This window comes from Echeneis naucrates, chromosome 20 (assembly GCF_900963305.1).
Source record: "Echeneis naucrates chromosome 20, fEcheNa1.1, whole genome shotgun sequence".
In the NCBI taxonomy this organism is placed as follows: Eukaryota; Metazoa; Chordata; class Actinopteri; order Carangiformes; family Echeneidae; genus Echeneis; species Echeneis naucrates.
This window is the reverse complement of record NC_042530.1, coordinates 17,016,788-17,038,330: the sequence shown is the minus strand read 5'-3', so window position 1 is coordinate 17,038,330 and position 21,543 is coordinate 17,016,788. Positions and strand designations below refer to the sequence as shown.

Sequence of the window (21,543 nt, the reverse complement as noted above, 5' to 3'; positions counted from 1 at the left end):
CCTTCCATGACCACGTCTGTTTTCTTCTAATAGCTGCCTGCTCAGGATTTATGCCAAAAATTATTTGTGTTTCTAATAGTAAACTGAGGTGCACTGGGTCGTTCATTTTTCTTTTAATTGCCTTTGGAACAAATATTTAACAAATGTATTTGATCATATTTACAGCTACTTCTAAGTCATTTTAGTCCCATCAGTTTGCAGAGTGTGACTCTGGCAGCACCAAGAGTCTGAATTTGACACATTTGTGTCTAGGAGGTTGAGTGCACAAACTTCGGTGAGGTTCACACTCAGAAACACAGCCCCTTCACATGCCAATGCCAACACCAACATCCCAGGAACAGTTTAGTCAAAGCTGGTCACATTTCTTCGGAAAACAAAATATAAATGACTGACTGATGTTGCTTTCTACTTCTTGTATTATGGTTTCAAATTTACTACAAACTTTATGGTTTGCTTATTTTGTCAAAGGCATGAAGGTCACTTACTGCTCTGCTGGATTAATAATTACAGAATCAAAAAAAAAATTGGATTAGAAATGGCTTCAAATTCCTGAAAGGCCTCAATCATCTTATTGGTTAATGGGCATTCAACCAAGCTTTTTCAGGAGGTCAACTGCTTCTTTGTGGACCTGTAGAGGACGAAATAGAGCATAAAACAGTTAGTGCCTGCATATCAGCTTGTGCTATGCATGTACAAGATGTACAGTGATCTCACTCATTTAAACACTGTCACCTCTTTGTCTTCCAGTGTGCGAGCTCGGTAATCTTTAGCTTTGGTCAACCAGAAAAGAGCTTTCTGCTTGTCCTTTAGGCCCATGTAGGTCTTCCCCAGCATCAGCAGGTTTTTACTGTAGAAGTCAGGATCAACTGAGAAAAAGAACGCATTCACACTGAAGCTTTTGAAACCTTATGTTATTCCTCTCAGACATCAGCATCCAGCCTTTTACCTTCTTCAGCCTTCAGGAAGAACCCCAGAGCCTGGGAGAGACAAAACCAGGACTTTATGTTCTCCACCTGAGGCTGTTTTAACAGCAGGAAGTTAAACAAAGGATGAGTGAAAGACTAAGGAGCCCTCACCTCCTCATATGTGGACACAGGAGGTGATGAGAAGATCATGGTCGCCACTTTGCGTTGATACCACGGCAGCTCTGCAAAAGCAAAGCACCTGAGAAACAAGAAAATTTCCCTTAATGGCCCTTCAAACTGCTGTGGATTTTGTTTACAAGCTGTTTCTCACTGTGTTCCACAACTATAATTAACATGTTGAATGCATTTTCTTCCTCATAAACATTTTTAAAGCTGTCTGTTTAAAAGGCAGGAATGTTCCTATCCATGGTTATTAATTTGCAGCCGCCTCCTCCATGGACTTATCTGATAATGTAGCAGCTTACAAACTAACAGCTCCATAGAACCAGAGTTCAATCAGCTCCAGTGACACTGAGTGAAGTGGTTAGGACTGTCATCTCACAGCAAGAAGATTGTGGGTTTGACCCCAGAATCTGAAGCCTTTCTGTTTGCAAACTGCATGTTCTTCCTGTGAATGTTTGGGTTTGTGGTAATAAGATCTTTTTTTTCCAGCTCTCCCCTTTCTTGGTCTGGCCAATAGCACTGGCTGCAAACAATCAGTTGATTGTGCGCTACCTGCAAGCACAGGTGGCAGAGGTTTAATACATGCTGCCTTGCCTTGGGAAACATGCACCTCGAACTGATGCCACTGCCTTTCGCCTGCCATGTCTTGTTTGGAATGTTATGGGGAGCATCTCTCCTTTGTGGTTAAGGTGAGTTTTCTACGGAGCATCATTACAGCAAAGTTGAGTGGTCAGTTAGTAGGATTGTGTGGCCTGGCGTATTATCAGAAACACCCCTCCTTTGTGGTTAAGGTGAGTTGTCCTATCGCTTTGCACGTTTTGGTAACAGTGACAAGGTTACTACCGTTATCCACAGCCATATTGTTTCTGCCTTGTAGTAAAGCGGACTTTGGGTCAGTGAGGTTGGTGGGCTCTGAAGCTAGCGTCACTGGTTCTCCTGGTACCCTAACCCTGCACCTCAGCTCGGCCCACTGGTCCTGGGGCAGCCAGCCTAAGTCATGCAGTCAAAGTCAGCTTTATTGTCAATGCCATGGGTACCTGACATACACAGACATTGAAAGTGAAGTACTCCCTGAGGCCCACAGTGTAGCAGCAACAATAGCAATAATAAAGGGGTGTGGGTGTGTACACACACACACACACACATATATGCTAACTATAAAAAGACAGCAGTATATGTAAAGATATAGTTATTTAACCCCTTTACCCCTTTTTGGCAATTTCTGCCTGTTTTCAACTTCAGATGTACTAATCCCAGAACTATGGCTGATGGCTTAAATGAAAGAAGACATCTGTACCTTTACATCAATTAAAATATTGAATTGAGTCATTCCCTAAAAAATAGGGCCTTTGAAAAAACTTTTTTTTTTTTGGAAAAATAAAAAACGGGTTAGAAATATTTTGTGAAAACAGTGATCTCTCAAAATTTTCACAATGAAACAGGTTGAATTTTATATATATGGTTCACACGCTTCCTGTCCACGGTCCAAGTGTACCAAATTTTAGGTTGATAGGTAAAACTACTGAGGAACTATAGAGTTTTTTTTTACCAAACAGTGTCCCTTGGCGATCTCCAGTGTGCCAAACCTATCCAAAATGGTCCATTTTGGCTAAAATTCACACTGCAAGATTTCAGTGATATACACATTTTTTTTAACTGATAACTTTTTTGGGGCCAATCACAGACATGTCTGCTTTTAGGAACACCAGTTACAAAAGTAAAATTCATTTGAAAATTGCATTTATAGGGCTGAATATATGGTGTCCAAAACCTATCCAAATTTGAATTTGACCTATTTTTGCCTGTTTTATATTGTTATTTTGAAGCTTTATGACTCCAGACGTAAACACACGACTATCAGGGATGGCTGAAATAAACAAAGACCTTCGAAAAATGACTTTATGAAATTTACTGTACTGTCTTTTATTATAAATTTCATAATTAGATTAGAACTTGGGGCAGTAAAAACACACTTTTAGTCGAAATGTCCATTGTTTTCTTGTTGACACGGAGCGGAGAGTAAACAAAGGATTGGTTGATTGACAGGAGACGCTGCCTGCGCGTAGTAGATGTGCAGTCTGACGGACCTTTAAATTAGCATTAGCCCAGAGGGGAAAAAAGACAAAATGTCCGATTAACTGGACACGATGGATAAAACTGAACCGCGGATTATTGTTGGGCACATCTTCGGCTTTAAAATGAGGCCAAGCTTGAGGTTTTATTCAATGTTTCAGTTGGGGTTTGATCGAAGAAAACGACGTGCAACTTTTTTTGTTTTTGGTGAGCAGGCTTGTTGAAACCTTTACTGGGAAATAAACTAAATTTTTGCACTTTGGTGTTGTTTCTATTTTTTTTTGGAGGTGAGAGAGAGGGGGTAAAGATAGTACACATATGTTTACAGTCCCTTTGTTGTTGACATGATGCCGCTTGTTGTCTTGCCGACCCTTGTCCGACACATTTTCAGTAACTATGATAAAACACACAGAAACGTCAGAATTCTTGTGCATGCCGCTGAAAGTGTGTTTAAAAACGTCTGCAGTGAAATTTACACTAAACTCTGCCTACTGTCGCTGTATGAAGCGCGCATTTCATATGTTTTAGTTTGGGACGCCGGCGTCCCAACCACTAGGGGGACTGCACGGAGAGGTTAAAGTATATGAAATTAAGATGTATATCGTCTATTAACCATTGTGCACATGGAAACAGCTGGTGCAGGTGTACGCTCAACGGTTTGATCCAAGGTGTGTGTGTGTGTGTGTGTGCATGCGCTGGTTTCAGTGTTGGGGGGGATTCAGTTGACAGGATTCATAAAGGCGGGGGGGGGTTGGAGTTGCGGGTCTTGCAGTCTCCTGCCTGATGGTAGCAGACTGAAAAAGCTGTGGGACGGGTGGGTGGGGTCATCTGCAATGCAGAGGGCTTTGTGGGTGAGGCAGGATACTCTTGATGGTGCCTCTGTAGAAGAGGGACATGATGGAGGCTGCGGCTCTGGCTCTGGAAGTAGAAGAGCTGTTGGGCTTTACTGCCAGTGATGCGGTGTTCGTGGTCCAGGACAGGTCATGTGCACACGTGATGTGCACACCCAGGAACCTGTAGTTGCTCACCCTTTCCACAGTAGCACCACTGATGATCAGAGGAGTGTGCTGGGTGTGGCCTTTCATCAGGGTTAGATTATTGTTCTTGAAACACGTGGGCACCTGGACACCACCTACCCCTAAATTTTGCATGTTCCTGTGAGGGTAGTGGTGTCCCAATTCCTTCTTTTTTCCATGTAGAGGTAAGGGCCGTAATGAGGGGTAGGGGCTATGAATCTAACCTTCCAGATTGAGGGTTTTCAGATGCTAACTTTCCGAGGAAGGGCCAGTCAAAATTTCCAAGAATGCTTTAACTCATCATTTGAATACTGAATCAATCAACAATGGCGACCTCCAGAGAGCAAGAGGATGTGGAGAAGGCGGAGAAGAAAAACCACAAAGAATTCACAAGAGACAGACGTTGAAGGTGTATTCTTCTTCGTGTACCTCTCAGTTCATTTATCATCCGAAGCATGATGAATGCTAAAAAAAAAAAAAACCATTGCAACCATAGACTCCATGTTGCTGCTGGGACTACACCATTGCTCGCATGCCCGAATGTAAACTACACAGTGACATAGCAAGTGGTGTCCCAATTCCTAGGGAATATTACAAAGCCCTACCCCTTGTGGCTTCCTTTCAAGGGTGAAGGGGTAGTGAGTGAGGGCTAGTGGTTGTGAGTAGGGTGAACATTGGGATTGGGCCTTGATATGTTGCTTGACTAGTTGATCAAAGCACCTCATGAGGATGGGAGTGAGTGCTACTTGACAGCAGTCATTGTAGCAGGATTGAGATGACTTCTTTGAGACCTTAATGATGGTGGAGGCTTTGAGCCATGCGGGGAGAGTGAAGTGTTGAAGATGTCCGTGAAGACTTCTGTGAGTTCCTTGGCACAGTCTTAGTATGCGACCAGGGATGTTGTCATCCTGCTGAGGAATCTTCTCACGCTAACCAGGGACATTGTCAGCACCTGGTCGCCAAGAGGGGGAGGGGTCTTCTGTGCACCTCGAAATGGCTGAAGAAGTTGTTCAGCTCATTCGGCGGAGTGGTGAAGGTGTTGGTGGTCTGTGGTGTGGGTTTATAGTCCATAATGGTCTGTATCCCCTGCCACAGGCTCCGCATGTCTCTGCTGTCAACTGAAGCGATGAGCAACCCTCCTGGAGTACCGTCTCTTTGCATCTCTGATGCATGATTTCTGACAAGTTGGCCCTTGCTGTTCTCAGGCCCATCTTGTCTCCAGCTCTGAAGGCAGCATTCCTCATCCTCAGGAGCCTGTAGACCTCACCGTTAAGCCATAGTTTTTGATTGGCCCTAACAGTGACGGTCCTGGTGTCCATGACATAATCGACATACATTAAATATTAAACATTAAACACGAAAACACAGTTTTTCTTGGCACAGAGAGCAACCACTGCATGTGATCGTGCCACCATCTTGGATGGAAAGACAGCTTTGGTGCTGTTGCTGTTCCATCCCCATCATTTCCCAGTCTAGCTTCATCCACTATCTTATATTTGCCTTTTTTTTGCCCATGCACTTGACAGTGCAATCGTCTTATTGCATCTGTAGGGACTTGCCCCAAAACTCCTGATTCAGGCAGAAAATGCGGGAATAGGGGAAATTTCTGTATTTTATTGGTTGCAGAAATGTACGTTAAAAAAAATGGCACCACAGCGCCATCTTTTGTTGAGCCCCTCACATATGGATGAAAATTGGTGCACATATGCATAATGACGAGCTGCACAAATAAGTCTCAAGGACCCATACATTCAGTCCAACAGGAAGTTGGCCATTTTGAGATTTTTTTTTTTTTTTTTTTTTGAGCGATTTTCGTACTTTAACAAGCTCCTTCTACAGTTTTCATCCACATGACTTAATGTTCGTTGAATATCAACTCAAGACTATTAAGATGTAAAATGATCAAAATCTCTCTAATTATTATTCTAATTATTTATTACCCTTATTCCCTGCTTGGTGTGGCAGTGCAGCGAGTTTTGGGGCTTCGTCATAAAAAAGGAAGTCTTCAGTCTTCAACTCCAGCAAACATAGTCCAAACAGGTCCAAGTTCACAAAATGAAATAAGAGTCCCGCCCGGAGCATTTCTATATATTGAGTCAGGATCAGAGCACCACCTACTGGACACAAGAAGTCACTCTCAAAGACCACACCTCAGATAAATTGAGCTTCCTCCTAAAAATGTAATCCAAATGACTTCACACTCAATCAATATCACCTTGAAGATAAAAAAATATTGAAATCTTTTCTGCCCATTATTCCAGAAGAACATGGTATGGCCTCAATTTTGATGAGTCGCCATAAGAGAGGAAGTCCTCATTACACGAGCATACATCGTCCAATATGCCCCAAATTCACCATGCATGACCCCTCCCAGAACACTCCGATCGGTTATTACTGAGTCACTTGGAAAGTGCCACCTACTGGATAGAAGAAGTCAGCAAATGAGTCAAATGAGTTCACATGCACTCAGTTTCATTTCAAGACATTGAAGATGAAGTCATCAAATTATTTTTCATCTGTACCTGTTGGCTGTGACAATTGTGGCAAAATTGATGTGTCACTATAACAGAGGAAGTCCTTGTATTTCTAACATACATTGTCCAATCTTCCCCAAATATTGCACACATAAGACTCCTGCCCTGAACATCTGTGTCAATACTGAGTCACACACACAGCGCGCCACCTCCTGGACACAGGAAGTCAGTCTAATAACACAAACATCATCAGATTTACATGATATTTACAGGCTGTGTTCTACATCCTACGCCGCAACATGACATGACATCAAATTGGTGGAAGTTCTCTGGTGCCACATAGTGGACACTCCCATTAAAACTTTTCAAGTTAAAAGGAAGTTGGTTGGGGGCCAGTCCAGGGGCTCCGAATTGCTCACTTGTTCATTGCTGCTTGCAGTTTTTGTTTTTATTTGTTTTTTGGATGCAGTGCAGTTATCTCCTCCACCCTCTGAAAATAGCACCACATTAATGTAACCCGATATGTTTTGATATATTTCTTAACCCCTAGATTCAGTATAGTTTATGTATATTTTTATCTAATCATCCCATAGTATTTATTTTTGTTGTTATTCCAATTCTTGAAATTTATTTTGTCAACTTCATGTTAATCTTTTAATAAAAGATTTTTCCTTATACTGCTTATATTTTATTGTTTTTTGTTTTTTTTTTTTGGTTTGCTTTTCTTTCATTTTGTTAAATTCCCTAGTTAGACCAGTCGCGGTGGGGCACTTTACTAGGGTTGACATACATGTCCCCTGCCACTGAGGTCCATCTAATCCTGTTCTCTACCTCTCTCTGCACACAGGAGCAGGTGGCTGGCGATTCCCCCGGTGGTGGTTTTTGCACTTCGTAGTTGACATATCGTCGTGTGTAGGTTGTTCACAAGAGGTGTTTTGTGTTGCCCCGTTTTTGGTCAGCCAGCCTCCCTGGCTCTGAATCCCCAGCTCAGCCACTGTGAGAGAAGTTAGCAACCCAATTTCCAGGGTCCCTTCCCTCAGGGGCTGTAATAATTGTGAAACCTCCTTCCTATGGTCAACATATATTTTATCCCTTTGTAACCTTTTAATACTTGTTAACGAAAACTTTTGATTTTATTTTGGTATACTACACCTTGTCCTTTTATTCAAACCTGTGTGACCTTATAATGTCAGTGTCATATGTTCTGGACTTCCCAGGGTGAAACTCCATGGGTGGTGTTGTCGGTGTTGAACATGGCTAAATGATCTGATATTGAAGTTGCTCCTATTAGCATTTTTGCCATGGTGAGACCCAGTGGGTCAAATTGTTGCTGTGAGGTTTGTCGGGGATTAAATGGTTAAGCAGTGAATATTTGCATGTATTTCTTCATTAGATGAAAAACTGTTGCAGGATGGACTAAAACATGAGTCGATGTGTGCAGGTCCCAGTGGATGATGGACACGGATGTTTCTGATCATTATTACTCAAGAAAACACATCGCTTCCTGTGTAGCATTACAGCTGGTGGCAGTGAGTGGTGGTGTGTGTCACCCTGACTGACACACCTCCCCCTGATTGAAGGCAAAGGGGTTCATTTGGCCACAGTGTGGGTGGGGGGGACACTCTCTTTTCTGTATTTAGGAGCAGCCAGGAGGGCAGCAAAGATGACGGGGAGCAGGCAGAAAGATCAATCAAATGACTGACATGGGGGGGACATCTTGTTCAGAGCTTGGGACAGCTCAAGGAGTGATTTGGATTGAGGACGAGTGCAACTGCTGCCTGCTGACTGCAAGAACTGCTGCTACTCAGAGGAGCAGGCCAGAGCCAAGCTACGGGGGTCATAGAGACACCCAGTGTGAGGGGGGAGCGTTACATCAAGTGGAGGAAGGGCAATGCCTCCCACCCTACCTAGCAACTGTAATATTTCTACCAACACATCTTACTCTTCACTGCTGTCCTACACCAACAAACCTATTCCAGTTCCCTGAGCCTCTGCACAGTGTTGGAGGCAGTAGGGAGCTGTCAGAACTAAAGCAGACATGTTAGAGACCGGTCTCACCAGTAACCCAGGATGTGTAACGAAGTGGCATCTTTGGGGTTGAGTTCAATTGCTTTCTGGGGGAAAAAGAAACATGTTTGACTTCAGGGCATAGTTCAGTGTGACAAAGGGGTAACGCATGGACACAATTGTCCGCTCACCTCTAGATGTTCTCTGATTCTGTACGAATTTCCTATTTTCACTTTGACTCCCTTGTAATCCCCGATGTCGCTGAGACACACAGCATACCACTACATTAAGAGATTAGGAGTTTTACAGCTCTGTATACACATGCCACACTGTCATGACCTGATAAACATTCTGCCAAGTTCTTCATTTAATTTTTCACGAAAAGGACAACACAAACACTGAAGCCAAAGTCTTACCTTGTGTGCTGCAAAACACTTGTCATCTTTCTCCAGTGCCCTCTTGGCATATTCAAAGGCCTCAAACGTCAGGTGCTCCTTCCGTTTGGCTTCCATTCCAGGCAGGAGGGACATGTCGCGAGAAGCCCGGGCCAGCCGCCACAGGAACTCTGCATCATCACTGAAAACAGACAGTGTGGATTTATTGTTTTACTTTGGTGCCCTCTAGTGGCAGCGAGAAAATATCTCAATGAGTCAGAGAGAGTAGCAGTGTCAATAAGCATTTCCTGACCTGTCCTTGTGCTGCAGCAGCAGCAGGTAGAGCTTCTCTGTCTCAGCACAGCTGTACAGGTAGTCAGCCTGCTCCAGGACCTCGTCTGCACAGACACAGGACACAACTGCAAATTTACTAAACATATAATCTTTTGTAGTCGCCTCACAGCAAGAAGGCTGTCAGTTCAATATCTGGGCTTGGTGCCTTTCTTTGTGGAGTTTGCATGTTCTACCCTTACTCCGGTTTCCTCCCACAGTCCAAAGACATGAAGGTCTAGGTTAACTGGTGACTGTAATTGCCCGTAGGTATCAGGGTGAATGTGAATTGTTGTTAATCTGTCTCTATGTTCTGGCAACCTGTCCATAGTTGTTGGAGCGTTGGCTTGGATTGGCTCCAGCCCCGACCCCGTGAGCCAAAACAGATAAATGAGTGAGAGTGAGTGAATGGTTTCTTCAACCAGTCAGTCAAATTGAAGGATGTGTGGCTTCACTCTCCTCCCTGAGTTACAGCACTCAGTAATCGTCGGAGGCGTTAAACATTGTCCAACTTCAACCTTTGTATAATGTTCATTTTATCATTATAAACATTTTATGTTCTTAATTCTGTATAAATTATTAATTTTTATGTAAGCTAAGAGTCTGTGACCTCTGTCACCTCTTACACCCAACTCTATTCAGGTTGTTTTTCAGTACAAGTGTCATTTTGTGCCATATCTAAAATCTAGCTGTTAAAGTGGTCTTCAAATATTTCATGTGCAAATCAGGGGTTATGTGAGGCGACCCTGACCTTTCACCTTTAACCAATTGGTTCATACTTAGGTCCAGATGTGAGGAGTAGAGTATGCATGGAGCATTTAGGTCCTTGTGGATTATGACTGGATCTGGTTGTGCATTTTTACATAGGGATGTAAGAACATTTAAATTTGGGTCCCAAATCTAACAGAATACAAAAATTGTGCAGACTGTTGTGCTAGTTTGATCTCAAAACAGATTAAATTAATAACTTCAATCTGGGACCAGCATTACTGTGGCCTGTCTAGAGGACACCAGGAATTTAGAACAGCTGAGGTGACTGAGGTGAGAGGACAGATGGTCTAATGTGGAAAAAAGTGGAGCTGATGTGTTTCTAGATCTGTTCTTCACGTATACTAAATGTTTAATGAATATGAACAGTAGGCTATTAGTTACATTACTTCAACTGCTTTGCTTTCACTTGAAGAAACTGCAACATATGTGAAGGACACAGGGAAGCAGCACATTCCAATAATTTGTGCTAAATAAATTAAACAAATAGCGGGGATCCATATTATAACATTGCCTATTGTTATTGACAGTTTCTGTTCCTGTAATAAGATGATCTTGACATGTGGGTCCAGTGCTGTGGTCACTTGAGTGTGACCGTGTTTTGGATGTGAGAGCATCAGTACAAAGCGTCTGTGAAAACAAACACGTTTGAAATCTTAATTTCAACACTCCCGCAGCGGACAACTACCTTTTCCAACAGCATGGATCACGGCTGAACTCTGAATCCGACGATAAACTCCATACCCCATGCAAGAAAGAGCTGGGAGCCCGAGGAGGACAGCAACTCCTCCGCCCTGCAAACAGGATAAAGCGTTGACAGTAAGTCCTGGCTGTTTGTTATTCACAGTGATCGGTGTAAGGCGACCGTAGGTAACCGGCCCGGGAGTCGAGGCCATCGCACGGCTCAGACTTTATACACACAGATGAATCAGTGTCAGGGTTGAAGCCGCTGCCCTTTCACCTACACAAGCTCAATAACCCCAACTCCCCTCTACAGCAGCTGCACGGCTCCATGCATTAAAACAACGGCTGATATTTACGGTCAGAGCTGCAGTGTGCCTCGAAGAAGATGCCCAGTAGAGCCGGCTGGTCCGCTTGAGTCCGGAGCCACGGGGGCAAGTCCGGGCCAGGAGCCATATCAACGACTTCAGTGCCATCGAGTCGAACAGGCAGCCGCTCAATAAGGAGTTACCGCAGAATCACTAATTTTTAACTGTACAAGTAGGGAGCGTTCAAGAGCGTGCTCAGACAAGACTTTATATTAAATGGCCCGATATTATGAGTCATGTAATAATGCAATTAACCTTAATGAGATGTAGCTACAGGAATCGTCATTTTCAACATACTTACATTTAATTACAATGATCATTTTATCCAGTTCTGTTCAATATACTCTTAGAACAACCTCACATACATATCACATGCGGGCTTGCCTGTGTGTGTGTTCGTATTTAATGAATGAGCATCTGCTTTAATTAAACTGTAAGAATGTTCACAAGGGGGTTATTAAAAGACAAACTGCCAGAAAGTAGCATCTAAACTGAAGCTAAGACGCCGTGGTCTTCAGACGCTAAAGGACTTTTTCTTGAACACACCCCAGGAAGTCCTAGTGTTCCGACTAGGAACACAAAACTGTCGTGAGAGATCCGCTGCAATGACACTGATCTGTTGCGGGGGTGTAATGCAAAGGTCGTAGACTGTATTTTTTTTTTCTATAAATAAAAAATTAAATAAAAACGTAAGGCCCATAGACCCTCACCCAAAAAATTACCGTCACTGTGACAACTACTAATTGAGTAATTTAGGATGGACCGCCATCGTCACGTGACCAAATTACGTCATCCAGCAGTCGTCTTTCCGGTTGACAGCAGAGCTTCCCGAAAGAGGCGTCAGCGAGGTGGTGCAGGGTGGTAGCTCCGCCCCGGTACCCCAGCTGTTCTTGTCAGATAAATCTTATTTCCAACCGAACTCGGTCGAACAAACAGGTAAGAACGTCTGTGTTAACTTTGATTAAGACACAGGAAGAGGTGAACCTGAGGTGAATGTTGGAAGTTGAGGTGTTAGGTTGGTCCCAAGGCGCCACATCCACCAAACACCTCACTGAGTTTTGTCCTAGCGCAGCTCTGTGTTCACTTCGATTATTAACAGGCGGTTCATAGAATTAAAACCACACCCTTTTATGTTCAAGTCTCTTGTGCTTCAGTGCCACCTAATACAGACTCTGGCCTATTAGAGCTGTGTTATTTGTAAAAATATGTTTTCTTGGTTATTTGTTAGTGTTGCACAGTTAAAATGTAAGGCAGCAGAAATATTTTACATGTCTGTCTGACACTATTTTTGAATCAGCGAGTGTGTGTCTGTGTGATCATCTTAGTGCTACAAGTTGTCATGGCCTCAGCATCAGGAGCCACCCACTTTGCCACTAAGGTGGAGCTGACCATCTCCTGTGAAAACCTCATGGACATGGATGTCTTCTCCAAGTCTGACCCTCTCTGTGCTATGTACATTAGATCTTCAGGCTCCCAGTGGTATGAGGTCTGTATAAAGTCATGGTAGAAGATTTCCTAGTGGACCAGCTCCTTATAATTTAGTTTCTGATTTAACCTCAGCCTGCCTTTGTGATCTTACTTATGTCTGCTTTCTCTATGTCCCTTAGTTTGGGCGCACTGAAATGATCCTGAACTGCCTGAATCCAAAGTTTGCCAAGAAGTTTGTCATTGACTACTATTTCGAGATGGTGCAGAGCCTGAAGTTTTGTGTGTATGATATTGACAATGACACTTATGACCTGGGTGATGATGATTTTCTGGGAGAGCTTGAATGCACTCTGGGCCAGGTGAGCATCACCTTAACAGTAGTTTTACCATCAAACCTAAGTGGCTCCTCCACCTTTGTATTGTTACATGACACTGCTGTTGATGTTTTGTGTCCAGATTGTTTCCAGCAAGCAGATAACTCGGGGTTTGTTGCTTAAAGATAAAAGGCCTGCAGGCCGTGGGACCATCACAGTGAGTGGACTCGCCTCTCTGTTCTTCCTAAAAGATATGTAGAAGTGATGAGCCATGCTCTAGCTGGGACTGAGGTACTGAATATTTGTGGATATAGACACACTGGAGACACTGAACTGCTGATTGCTCTCAGAACTTTCACTCTACACACATACGTATTCAGACCATGCTTTGCAACTTACATTGTAGATGTAATAGCATGTAATTTTCTTGCTTAAAATGTACACTCAATAAATCATGATGGCAAAGTTTCTAAAATTTATAAAAACTATAAATTAAAATCAAACAAAATTAAAATTTTTTTACTAACGTACTTTTTACTGCTTCAACCTGTAGTGAGGTGCTTCCTGTTTGCTTTATGTCCTTAAGATGTGTCGAGAAGGGAGCCATAGTCCTTATGAACTAGTGGGACATATTTTTAAGGGGCACACACCTGTGTCTAGCTATATACACATATTCAGCCCAGATTGTCAAACTGCCGGTCTGGTCAAAAATCATGTCATGAGACAGAAAAGTACAGGGTTGAAATGATCATTTTCAGTGCCTTTTCCCTATTAGATCTGTGCTGAAGAAATCACAGACACCAGAGTGGCAGAGTTTGAGGTGTCAGGTCGCCGGCTGGACAAAAAGGTACTCGAGGTCATCTTTGATCTGTCATTGTGGATCTTTATAATTTCCACTACCTTTTGATGAGCTTTCCAGAACTTTAAATGGTGTAAATTATTGATTACATATGGTTGTTCAGTTTTTGTGGTGGTCAGACCCCTTTCTGGAGTTCTACAAGCAGACAGAGACTGGATGGCAGCTGGCTCACAGGACAGAGGTACAGATACACCAATAGCTCATTTACATGCTAGCTCTTTAAGTCCTCATAGAACTGTGGTTTATGGTAGTCTGATTTTGCAGGTTGTGTACAACAACCTAAACCCAACATGGAGACCTTTCCGCATCTCATTGCGATCCCTCTGTGGAGGAGATGTAGAGAATCCCATAAAGGTAAACGTTTCAATCAGTTTATCCTGTAAATGCAGCCCAAGTTGTTTTCTTTAAACTGCCCCCTGAAAACTGCTCTGAGTTGTTTAAAATTGTACACTTCTTTGTTTTGATATTTTGTTGGCATGATTGATAGCACTACCCTAACATACTAACAATTAATTTTATTATTGCCTTTTTTTCCTCCCATTTAAAAATCTCCTTAAAACAGATGAGCGCTTGTGACCTGGCTGGGTACGTGATGTTTTTGTGCATGTGCGATAATGACATCACAACGTGACGGTGTGCGTTTTTTGTGTTTTTTAAGCTACACAGTTTTGTTTTAAATTAAAATTTAAATGTTACTTGCACATGTGAGGTGTGAGCTTTGTAATTTATTCTTAGTTTTGCATCATTTGCACGAAGAAACTTGTAGGAAAAAGAAGCTTTAGGAAGACAATTTTTTCAGTGACAAAACTAACCGTGAACATATATTTATTAATACTGTTCTATAATTCAAATGGAAATCTATTTTAAGATGAATATGAACATCAGTCACTAGTCATGGCGGTAAAGAAAGTGTTGTCTCTGTTTGTCCACAGGTTGACTGTTATGACCATCGTGTCAATGGCTCCCATGATCTCATTGGCACTTTTAAAAGCACTCTTGCAGAACTGCAAACGGGAACACACATTTCCCCGGTGAGCCTTTTATGTGCAAGTCCAATAAAGTTTATTAGTTATCCTTCAACTGGCAGAAATATATAATAAATCTATGTTCTTTCCGGCAGGCTGAGTTTGAGTGCATTAATGCAAACAAGTTAAAGAAGAAAAACTACAAAAATTCTGGCGTCCTTTGTATCAAGCGCTGTCAGGTAATGAGTCAAACTGAATCTGTCTATAAGCATGTTTTCTGGGTGAGCTGCTGCACAGCCTCATCTGTTCTTTATTTTTATCTGAACAACCAGATATAATGAATGCTTTTTACTCCTCCAGGTGGTGAAGGAGTATTCCTTCCTGGATTATATTATGGGGGGTTGTCAGATCAACTTCACAGTAAGTTTGATGTGAATAATTTCCTACTTTCATTTACTCTCTCCTCACATGTTTCAGTTCATTATAATTATTGATTGTTTCTGGTTTCTCCTTTGGTTTTGATTACTGAGATGTTCCCTCTAGGGATAAGCTGGGTCTCTTTAACAACTCCATAAAGAGTTTGATGCAGACCTGCTCTATGTGTGAAGTGCCTTGAAGTAACTTTGTTATGATTTGGCGCTATTGAAATGAATTTGATTTGATTTTGACTCCAATTTTTTTCTGGGTGTGGTCCAGATTGCCATTGACTTCACAGGCTCTAACGGGGATCCGAAGTCTCCCCATTCCCTCCACTACATCAACCCTGAGGGCTACAATGAATACCTGACAGCCATCTGGGCGGTGGGTAACGTCATCCAGGACTATGACAGGTAAACCCAAACTCTGCACCGGCATATATGAGCACTAACCTGGAGTCTCTGTAAGACAAGGCTTTCTAAAGGAACAATTTTTTTTTACGCCTCCAGTGTAGTCTGCGCTATTCTACTGATTTAATTAAAAAAAAAAAAAAAAGGACGTTTCTTGTGTGCAAAATTCTCCTTTTGAAAGGGACAAAAGGTAAGAACACAGAACAAGTAGTTCTGAAAAAACATCAAATACTTTTCAGAGGTTCCCAGAGTCCACTGGATTTTGATCACTTTTCATCAGGTTTTTCACAATGATAGGGCCACTTGTTCGAACATTGTTCAGTCAGTCCAGCCAATCAAATTACAAACTGCTAATGCTGTGTGTAAACTAATAAAGTCATTGTTAGTGGGTGCAAAATAGATAGATATCAGGAAGCATATGATAAAATGTAACTAGCTGAAACAATAAAATGCAAGGGAAAAAAGACATAAAAGACAAACACAAATATTCACCATGTTTTTCAGCAGTTTGGCAAAGTTCTGTCCTCAGCTAAGTCCTACAGCATCAGCAGACTCAGACCATAAACAGTCTGATAAATTACATTGAGCAGACACTGAGAGACCTGAGCTTCCTCAGGAAGTAGACTGACTCAGGCATGTGGGTAGGCTACGGGGTGGATCTAACATTCTCTGTGCTTTACTTGATTTTCTCTCCCACAGTAGCCACACCTCCAAATAATACCCTGCTTTATGGTAAATTTTCCTCTAAATTTTATAATTTTAAAATGAAAAACATCCAGGTTATTGAAGACTTGAAACTAGAGACTGAGGCAATGAACTTCTTTGGAAAGCATTGATTGAGCTAATAAATGAAGTGACAAATAGGGTAATTTCCCCACAAACTTCAATACAATCTAAGATCTATTTAAAATCAGTGAAGTCAATGGAGCCTTAAACCTACTGATGCAAGTTTAAGGCTCTTCAGTATTGGCTTCACCTTACAGCTAGTGTTTATGTCCATTTTCCTATACAGTCTCTGACACCTTTATTTGTCTTCCTGCTCATGAAGTAACAAGATGTTTCCTGTCTTTGGTTTTGGAGCCCAGGTCCCTCCTTCCTGGCAGGTATGAAAAATCCCAAGGAAACAATTAAAATGCTTTCCTTGAACAGACATTATGATGGCATGTTTCATCATTTACTTGACTGGTTAGTGATAAAACAGTTAAGCTTAATGAGTTGTGTTCTTATGAACTGAGCCATGAAATGATTAATTCACTTAGACTTAAGGCTTCCGGCAGGATCAACAGTGAGGGATGCAGGAGTAATAAGAGTCTGTGTTTTTTCAATCTACAGGGGGGTGTAAAATTGTCAGACTGTATTTTATAATAGTATCAATTTATGTATCATGTTTACAGGTTTCTCATGAGTTTCCTATCAATTTCAATCCAGCAAATCCATTTTGTTCCGGTAGGTTTAAACATTTCACAGGACTGTGTTTGCCTACAATTAAATTATACCATGTTATGCCGGATTACCTTTACCTGCATGTTTGTGTGTGGGTTTTGCAGGCATAGAGGGTGTGGTGCAGGCATACCAGCAGTGTCTACCCCTGTTGAAGCTCTGGGGTCCCACAAACTTTTCTCCTGTCATCAGACATGTTGCCTGCTTTGCCAGACAAGCTCTTCAGCAAAGTAGGGCGTCAGTAAGTAACAAGCAAATTCTGAATCAAATAGATTGACTAATCTCTTTTTACAGCAATACATCACACCGAACAGTTTCACTTTTTTTTCATTGCCATTTCAGCAACACATGGTGTTAGATTTAATTCAAATGAAATCAAATCACATTTATTTGTATAGCACCAAATCATAACAAAGTTACATCAAGGCACTTTACATATAGAGCAGGTCTAGACCAAACTCTTTATAAAATTATTTCAAGAGACCCAACAGATCCCCCGATGAGCAAGCACTTGGTGACAGTGGCAAGGAAAAACTTCCTTTAAGAGGCAGAAACCTCAGGCAGAACCAGGCTCAGGGGGGGCGGCCATCTGCCCCAAACGATTGGGTTGAGAGAGGGTTAGGGTTAGAGAGAGAGAGAGAGAGGCATTGGGGGGGGCGGATAGGCAGGAACATGTTGCTGCATGAAGTTCATGGAGTTGAGCTGTAGTACAGAATTCATGAAGATATGGGACCAGCAGGTGTTGGAGGAACATGGTATAATTCTTTCTTACTTAAATTTTAGGGGTGTAATTGTATTCTAAAGTTACAGTTTGGCATGTACCTCGGTTTTGAAATCAGTGTTCGGTACATTTAGACTACAGTTAAATGCAAAAAAAAAAAACAGCATAATCTTGTCCAATTTAAAACATAAAACAGTGAAAACATTAAACATAACACAATGTATAACAGCCTGAACAAAATATGGTTCTTTTTACATACCTGGGTCTACGTAGAAAAAGTAAAATAAGTAATAAAATAAACAAAACTCAAAACTCAAATTTCCAAGATCAGTGAGACTGGGCTGTGCTCCCTGCTAAACAAGGTTGCTAGGATGGCTCGACAACAACATATATGGCTTTACGATAGTGTTCCGTCACCCATAAAAAAAAAAAAAACTAAGAGTGGTGTATAGTTCTACTTTGCTTTAGCGTGGCAATGTTTTCAGCACGTTTGGTACATGTGTGTATTTGTCCTGAATGATTTGGGGGTAATACACATACCTTTACACCCCTATTATATTTCCTGTTATACATTTTGTCAGAGAACATCACTGATGTTCAGAGAGTGTGTAGTATGGTTAACTCCCAATTCATTGAAAATGTTGATTACAGGTCTAGATCAAAGGGGAATTGAAGGTCCCCTATTTTTATTTCTCCAGTGTTCTTTCTCAACTGTTGGTATCCATAAGAAATTATACTTTTATATCTCCTCTCTTTAAGGAGCTCTAGAAACAGCCAATAAACATAAAATTACAGAAAATGTATGTTATCCAACACACAGCCTATGTTTTGAATTAAACTAAGAACAAGATATTCTAAGCTACTACTGAAGCTGGTCAAAGAAGTCTGATGTTCATATTCTTGTTCTTTCTTTTGTTTCCACCTGCAGCAATATTATGTGCTGCTCATCATAACTGATGGAGTTATCACTGACATGGACCAGACATGCAGTGCCATTGTGGAAGCCTCTCGTTTGCCTATGTCAATCATTATAGTGGGTGTGGGTGGGGAGGACTTCAGCGCCATGGAGTTCCTTGACAGTGATGACAAACTACTGCGTTCACCCAATGGTGACGTTGCCTCAAGAGATATCGTCCAGTTTGTGCCCTTCAGAGATTTCCAAGTAAGCAGTGGTCCACATCTTCTTACTGTCAGGACCGACATAATGTATGTACTGAATTTAATGAGGAGAATTACTCATATATCATCATGTATATCATTCCTCATTCCACTCTGATTTGCCTGAACAGGTCACCAGTCTATCACTAGATAGACAAAATAAGTTTTGAGCATGACACAATTTTTTCCTCAATAAATATATTTCTAAAAGGTGCCATTGACATGAAATTTCCACCAGATATCAGTAAAAACCCAAGTAATCCAAACCAAAACAGATTATGTGCAATATAACCAAATAGCACAGGGAAAAGTACTAAACAGGTGTACTGAAATTTATTTCATACAAAAGCCTTTGTTGATAATGACAGTTTCAAAATTCCTTCTGCATGGAGAAACTAGTCACATGCATTGCTCAGGTAAGTGTGGCCCATTCTTTCACACAAACACTCTTTGAATTTTGAAGGTTCTGTGGGCCTCTTCTATGATCTCTGATCTTCACTTCTTTCCACTGATTTTCTGATGGATTTAAGTCAGGTGATTGGCCGGGCCATTCTAGCAGGTGTATTTTCTTTGAAACCAATTGAGAGTTTCCTTGCCTGTGTGTTTGGGATCATTATGTGCATTTTCCGTTACCCTTTGAAATGTGCAAAACAACAATAGAGTCTTACATAACAAGCATGCAAAAAGACCATGTTGTATGAGTGCATTACTTGTTATTTTCTTTCAAAAAGTTAGGGTTCCAGGTCTTTCTGGATCTCTTCTGATAATTCTTTTCACCCCTCTGCCAAAAATCTTGTCATGAGCTCCTTGTCGTGGCAAGTTTATGTTGAAATTATCTTCTTTCTACTTTCCGATTATGGCCCCAACATTACTGACTGGAACATTGAAGTTTAGAAAGTCATCAGTATGTTTTGCTATAATTGGATGACAAATGTCTTGAGAGCTTTTTGTTCTGACTCATAATGAGATGTTTCTTCTGTGACACAGATGAGACTACTTTTATTCCCCATCAATTGGGTCTGAATCATCTGATATTAAGTTGCACTGACAAGATGCAGGATCGCTTTCTTATTAATGATAGATTTTAGCACGTGTCCTGGCTTTCCCTGCCATTCTGTAGTTCCCTTTCTTCTCTCACTCTCATTTTCTGCTGCTTATCCATTTCCAGGTCAAAAGGGGTGCTGGAGCCAATCCCAGCAAAAGCAAAGTACATATCAGGGTCAACACAAAGAGACAAACACAGATGAACAGCCACTGACACTCAGATATATGGGCAATTTTAGCAGGCATGTCTTTGGACTGTGGGAGGAGACCTATGCAGGCAAAGGCCCCAGGCCTGGGTATCAAAACTAAGCCCTTCTTGCTGTGAGGTAACAGCGCTAAGCTGTAAGCGCTGTGCCGTCGTGCTGCCCTCCCTTTCCTCATCCATTCAATACTTTTTCCCAGTGTCATTTTAAATTATTACACATAACTTAATTTATGGAATCTATTTTGATTTCTGTGCATGTGTGGATTACCCAGGATGATACTGACATATTGTGAAAATTCCATGTCAATAGCACCTTTAGAAATACATAAACTGTGAAAAATGATGTATTCAATACTTATTTTACCCAATTTGCATGAAATATTAATGCTCACACCCAAGACTACAAGCAAGTTAGTCACTGCAATCACCGTTTCATGTTAATAATGAGCTCCTCTGATCAATCTTTAAGAGAAACAAACAAACAAACAACAACAAAATAAAATAGATTCTGTGTTTTCTATAAAGTGTGTAAATCCTGCTTCGATATCCTCTCAGCCTCTGTATGTGCTGCTGCTGTTATCTAGTAGGAGCTCTAGTACTGTATGAGTGATGCTTGTTTGTTCCAACAACTCATCTGAGCTAGATTGTGCTATCTGCAGCATATTTGTATGTGGGAATGATAAGAACATGTCTAATAAAAAACAATGCAACTGCAAATAATGCAGATGTGGGTTTTGGGATGGACCCTAATCTAGCACTTTACCTTGTGATATTTTTTGTAGGGCAACAGCATGGCCCTCACCCAGAGCGTCTTGGCAGAGCTTCCTGATCAAGTTGCTTCCTACTTCAATTCTTACAAGCTGAAACCTCCTAATATGTCCAGTGTGTCTGAGCCGTCCTAGAATAGTGGGATAATAAATCCCAATATGATTAGATTTTTTGCTTGCTTGTATCTCCTATGTCTGTCTGCATTTTTTTTTTTTTTATGGAATGGGACAAGTCAGAGCCAAAGGTTGTTCTTTACAACTTATGCAGCAAACACTGGGTAAAATAAAATGAATTCATCTTAATGATAATAAAGAAATGTATATTAATGAAAAATCCACACTTGGGATTTGTGTTTTTTCAAATATGATATATGAAATATGAAGTTCATAAAAGAACTCAATCCCTTGCAGTCCAGGAAACCAAGCAATCAAAATAAAAGCAGTCAAATTGAACTCTGTGCTTAAAAACTTATAACTTGACATGTTAATGTGCCTTTATTGACTAAATAATATTTCTTATACATTTCTATGTTTTTTTTAATGTTTTTTTTTGTCCTCAGTATTCAATTTTTTTCTGCTGTTACACAGATATGTGCCCTACTTTTTTTCTCATGGTTGCCCTTGAATCTCAAACCA

At 41.3% G+C, this 21,543-nt stretch overlaps 2 protein-coding genes across 2 annotated transcripts; one reads left to right on the top strand and one right to left on the bottom strand.

Moving 5' to 3' along the window:
* Positions 1 to 94: 94 nt before the first annotated feature.
* On the bottom strand, positions 95 to 11,692 carry rmdn1 (regulator of microtubule dynamics 1). Its single transcript, XM_029529061.1, has 11 exons — positions 11,481 to 11,692; positions 11,171 to 11,343; positions 10,819 to 10,924; positions 9,346 to 9,430; positions 9,075 to 9,234; positions 8,850 to 8,939; positions 8,710 to 8,765; positions 1,077 to 1,164; positions 947 to 977; positions 733 to 866; positions 95 to 628 (listed from the first exon to the last, which is right to left on the bottom strand). Exons 2-11 carry the CDS (start codon positions 11,285 to 11,287, stop codon positions 587 to 589), a joined length of 909 nt encoding a protein of 302 aa, XP_029384921.1. The 5' UTR covers positions 11,288 to 11,343; positions 11,481 to 11,692; the 3' UTR covers positions 95 to 586.
* A 318-nt stretch (positions 11,693 to 12,010) lies between these two features.
* On the top strand, positions 12,011 to 21,359 carry LOC115060909 (copine-3-like). The gene is made up of 16 exons (XM_029529060.1): positions 12,011 to 12,115; positions 12,505 to 12,665; positions 12,787 to 12,966; positions 13,064 to 13,138; positions 13,697 to 13,768; positions 13,884 to 13,961; positions 14,045 to 14,134; positions 14,713 to 14,811; positions 14,901 to 14,984; positions 15,106 to 15,165; positions 15,442 to 15,575; positions 16,621 to 16,675; positions 16,967 to 17,018; positions 17,120 to 17,253; positions 18,662 to 18,895; positions 20,923 to 21,359. Exons 2-16 carry the CDS (start codon positions 12,519 to 12,521, stop codon positions 21,040 to 21,042), a joined length of 1,614 nt encoding a protein of 537 aa, XP_029384920.1. The 5' UTR covers positions 12,011 to 12,115; positions 12,505 to 12,518; the 3' UTR covers positions 21,043 to 21,359.
* Positions 21,360 to 21,543: the final 184 nt, after the last annotated feature.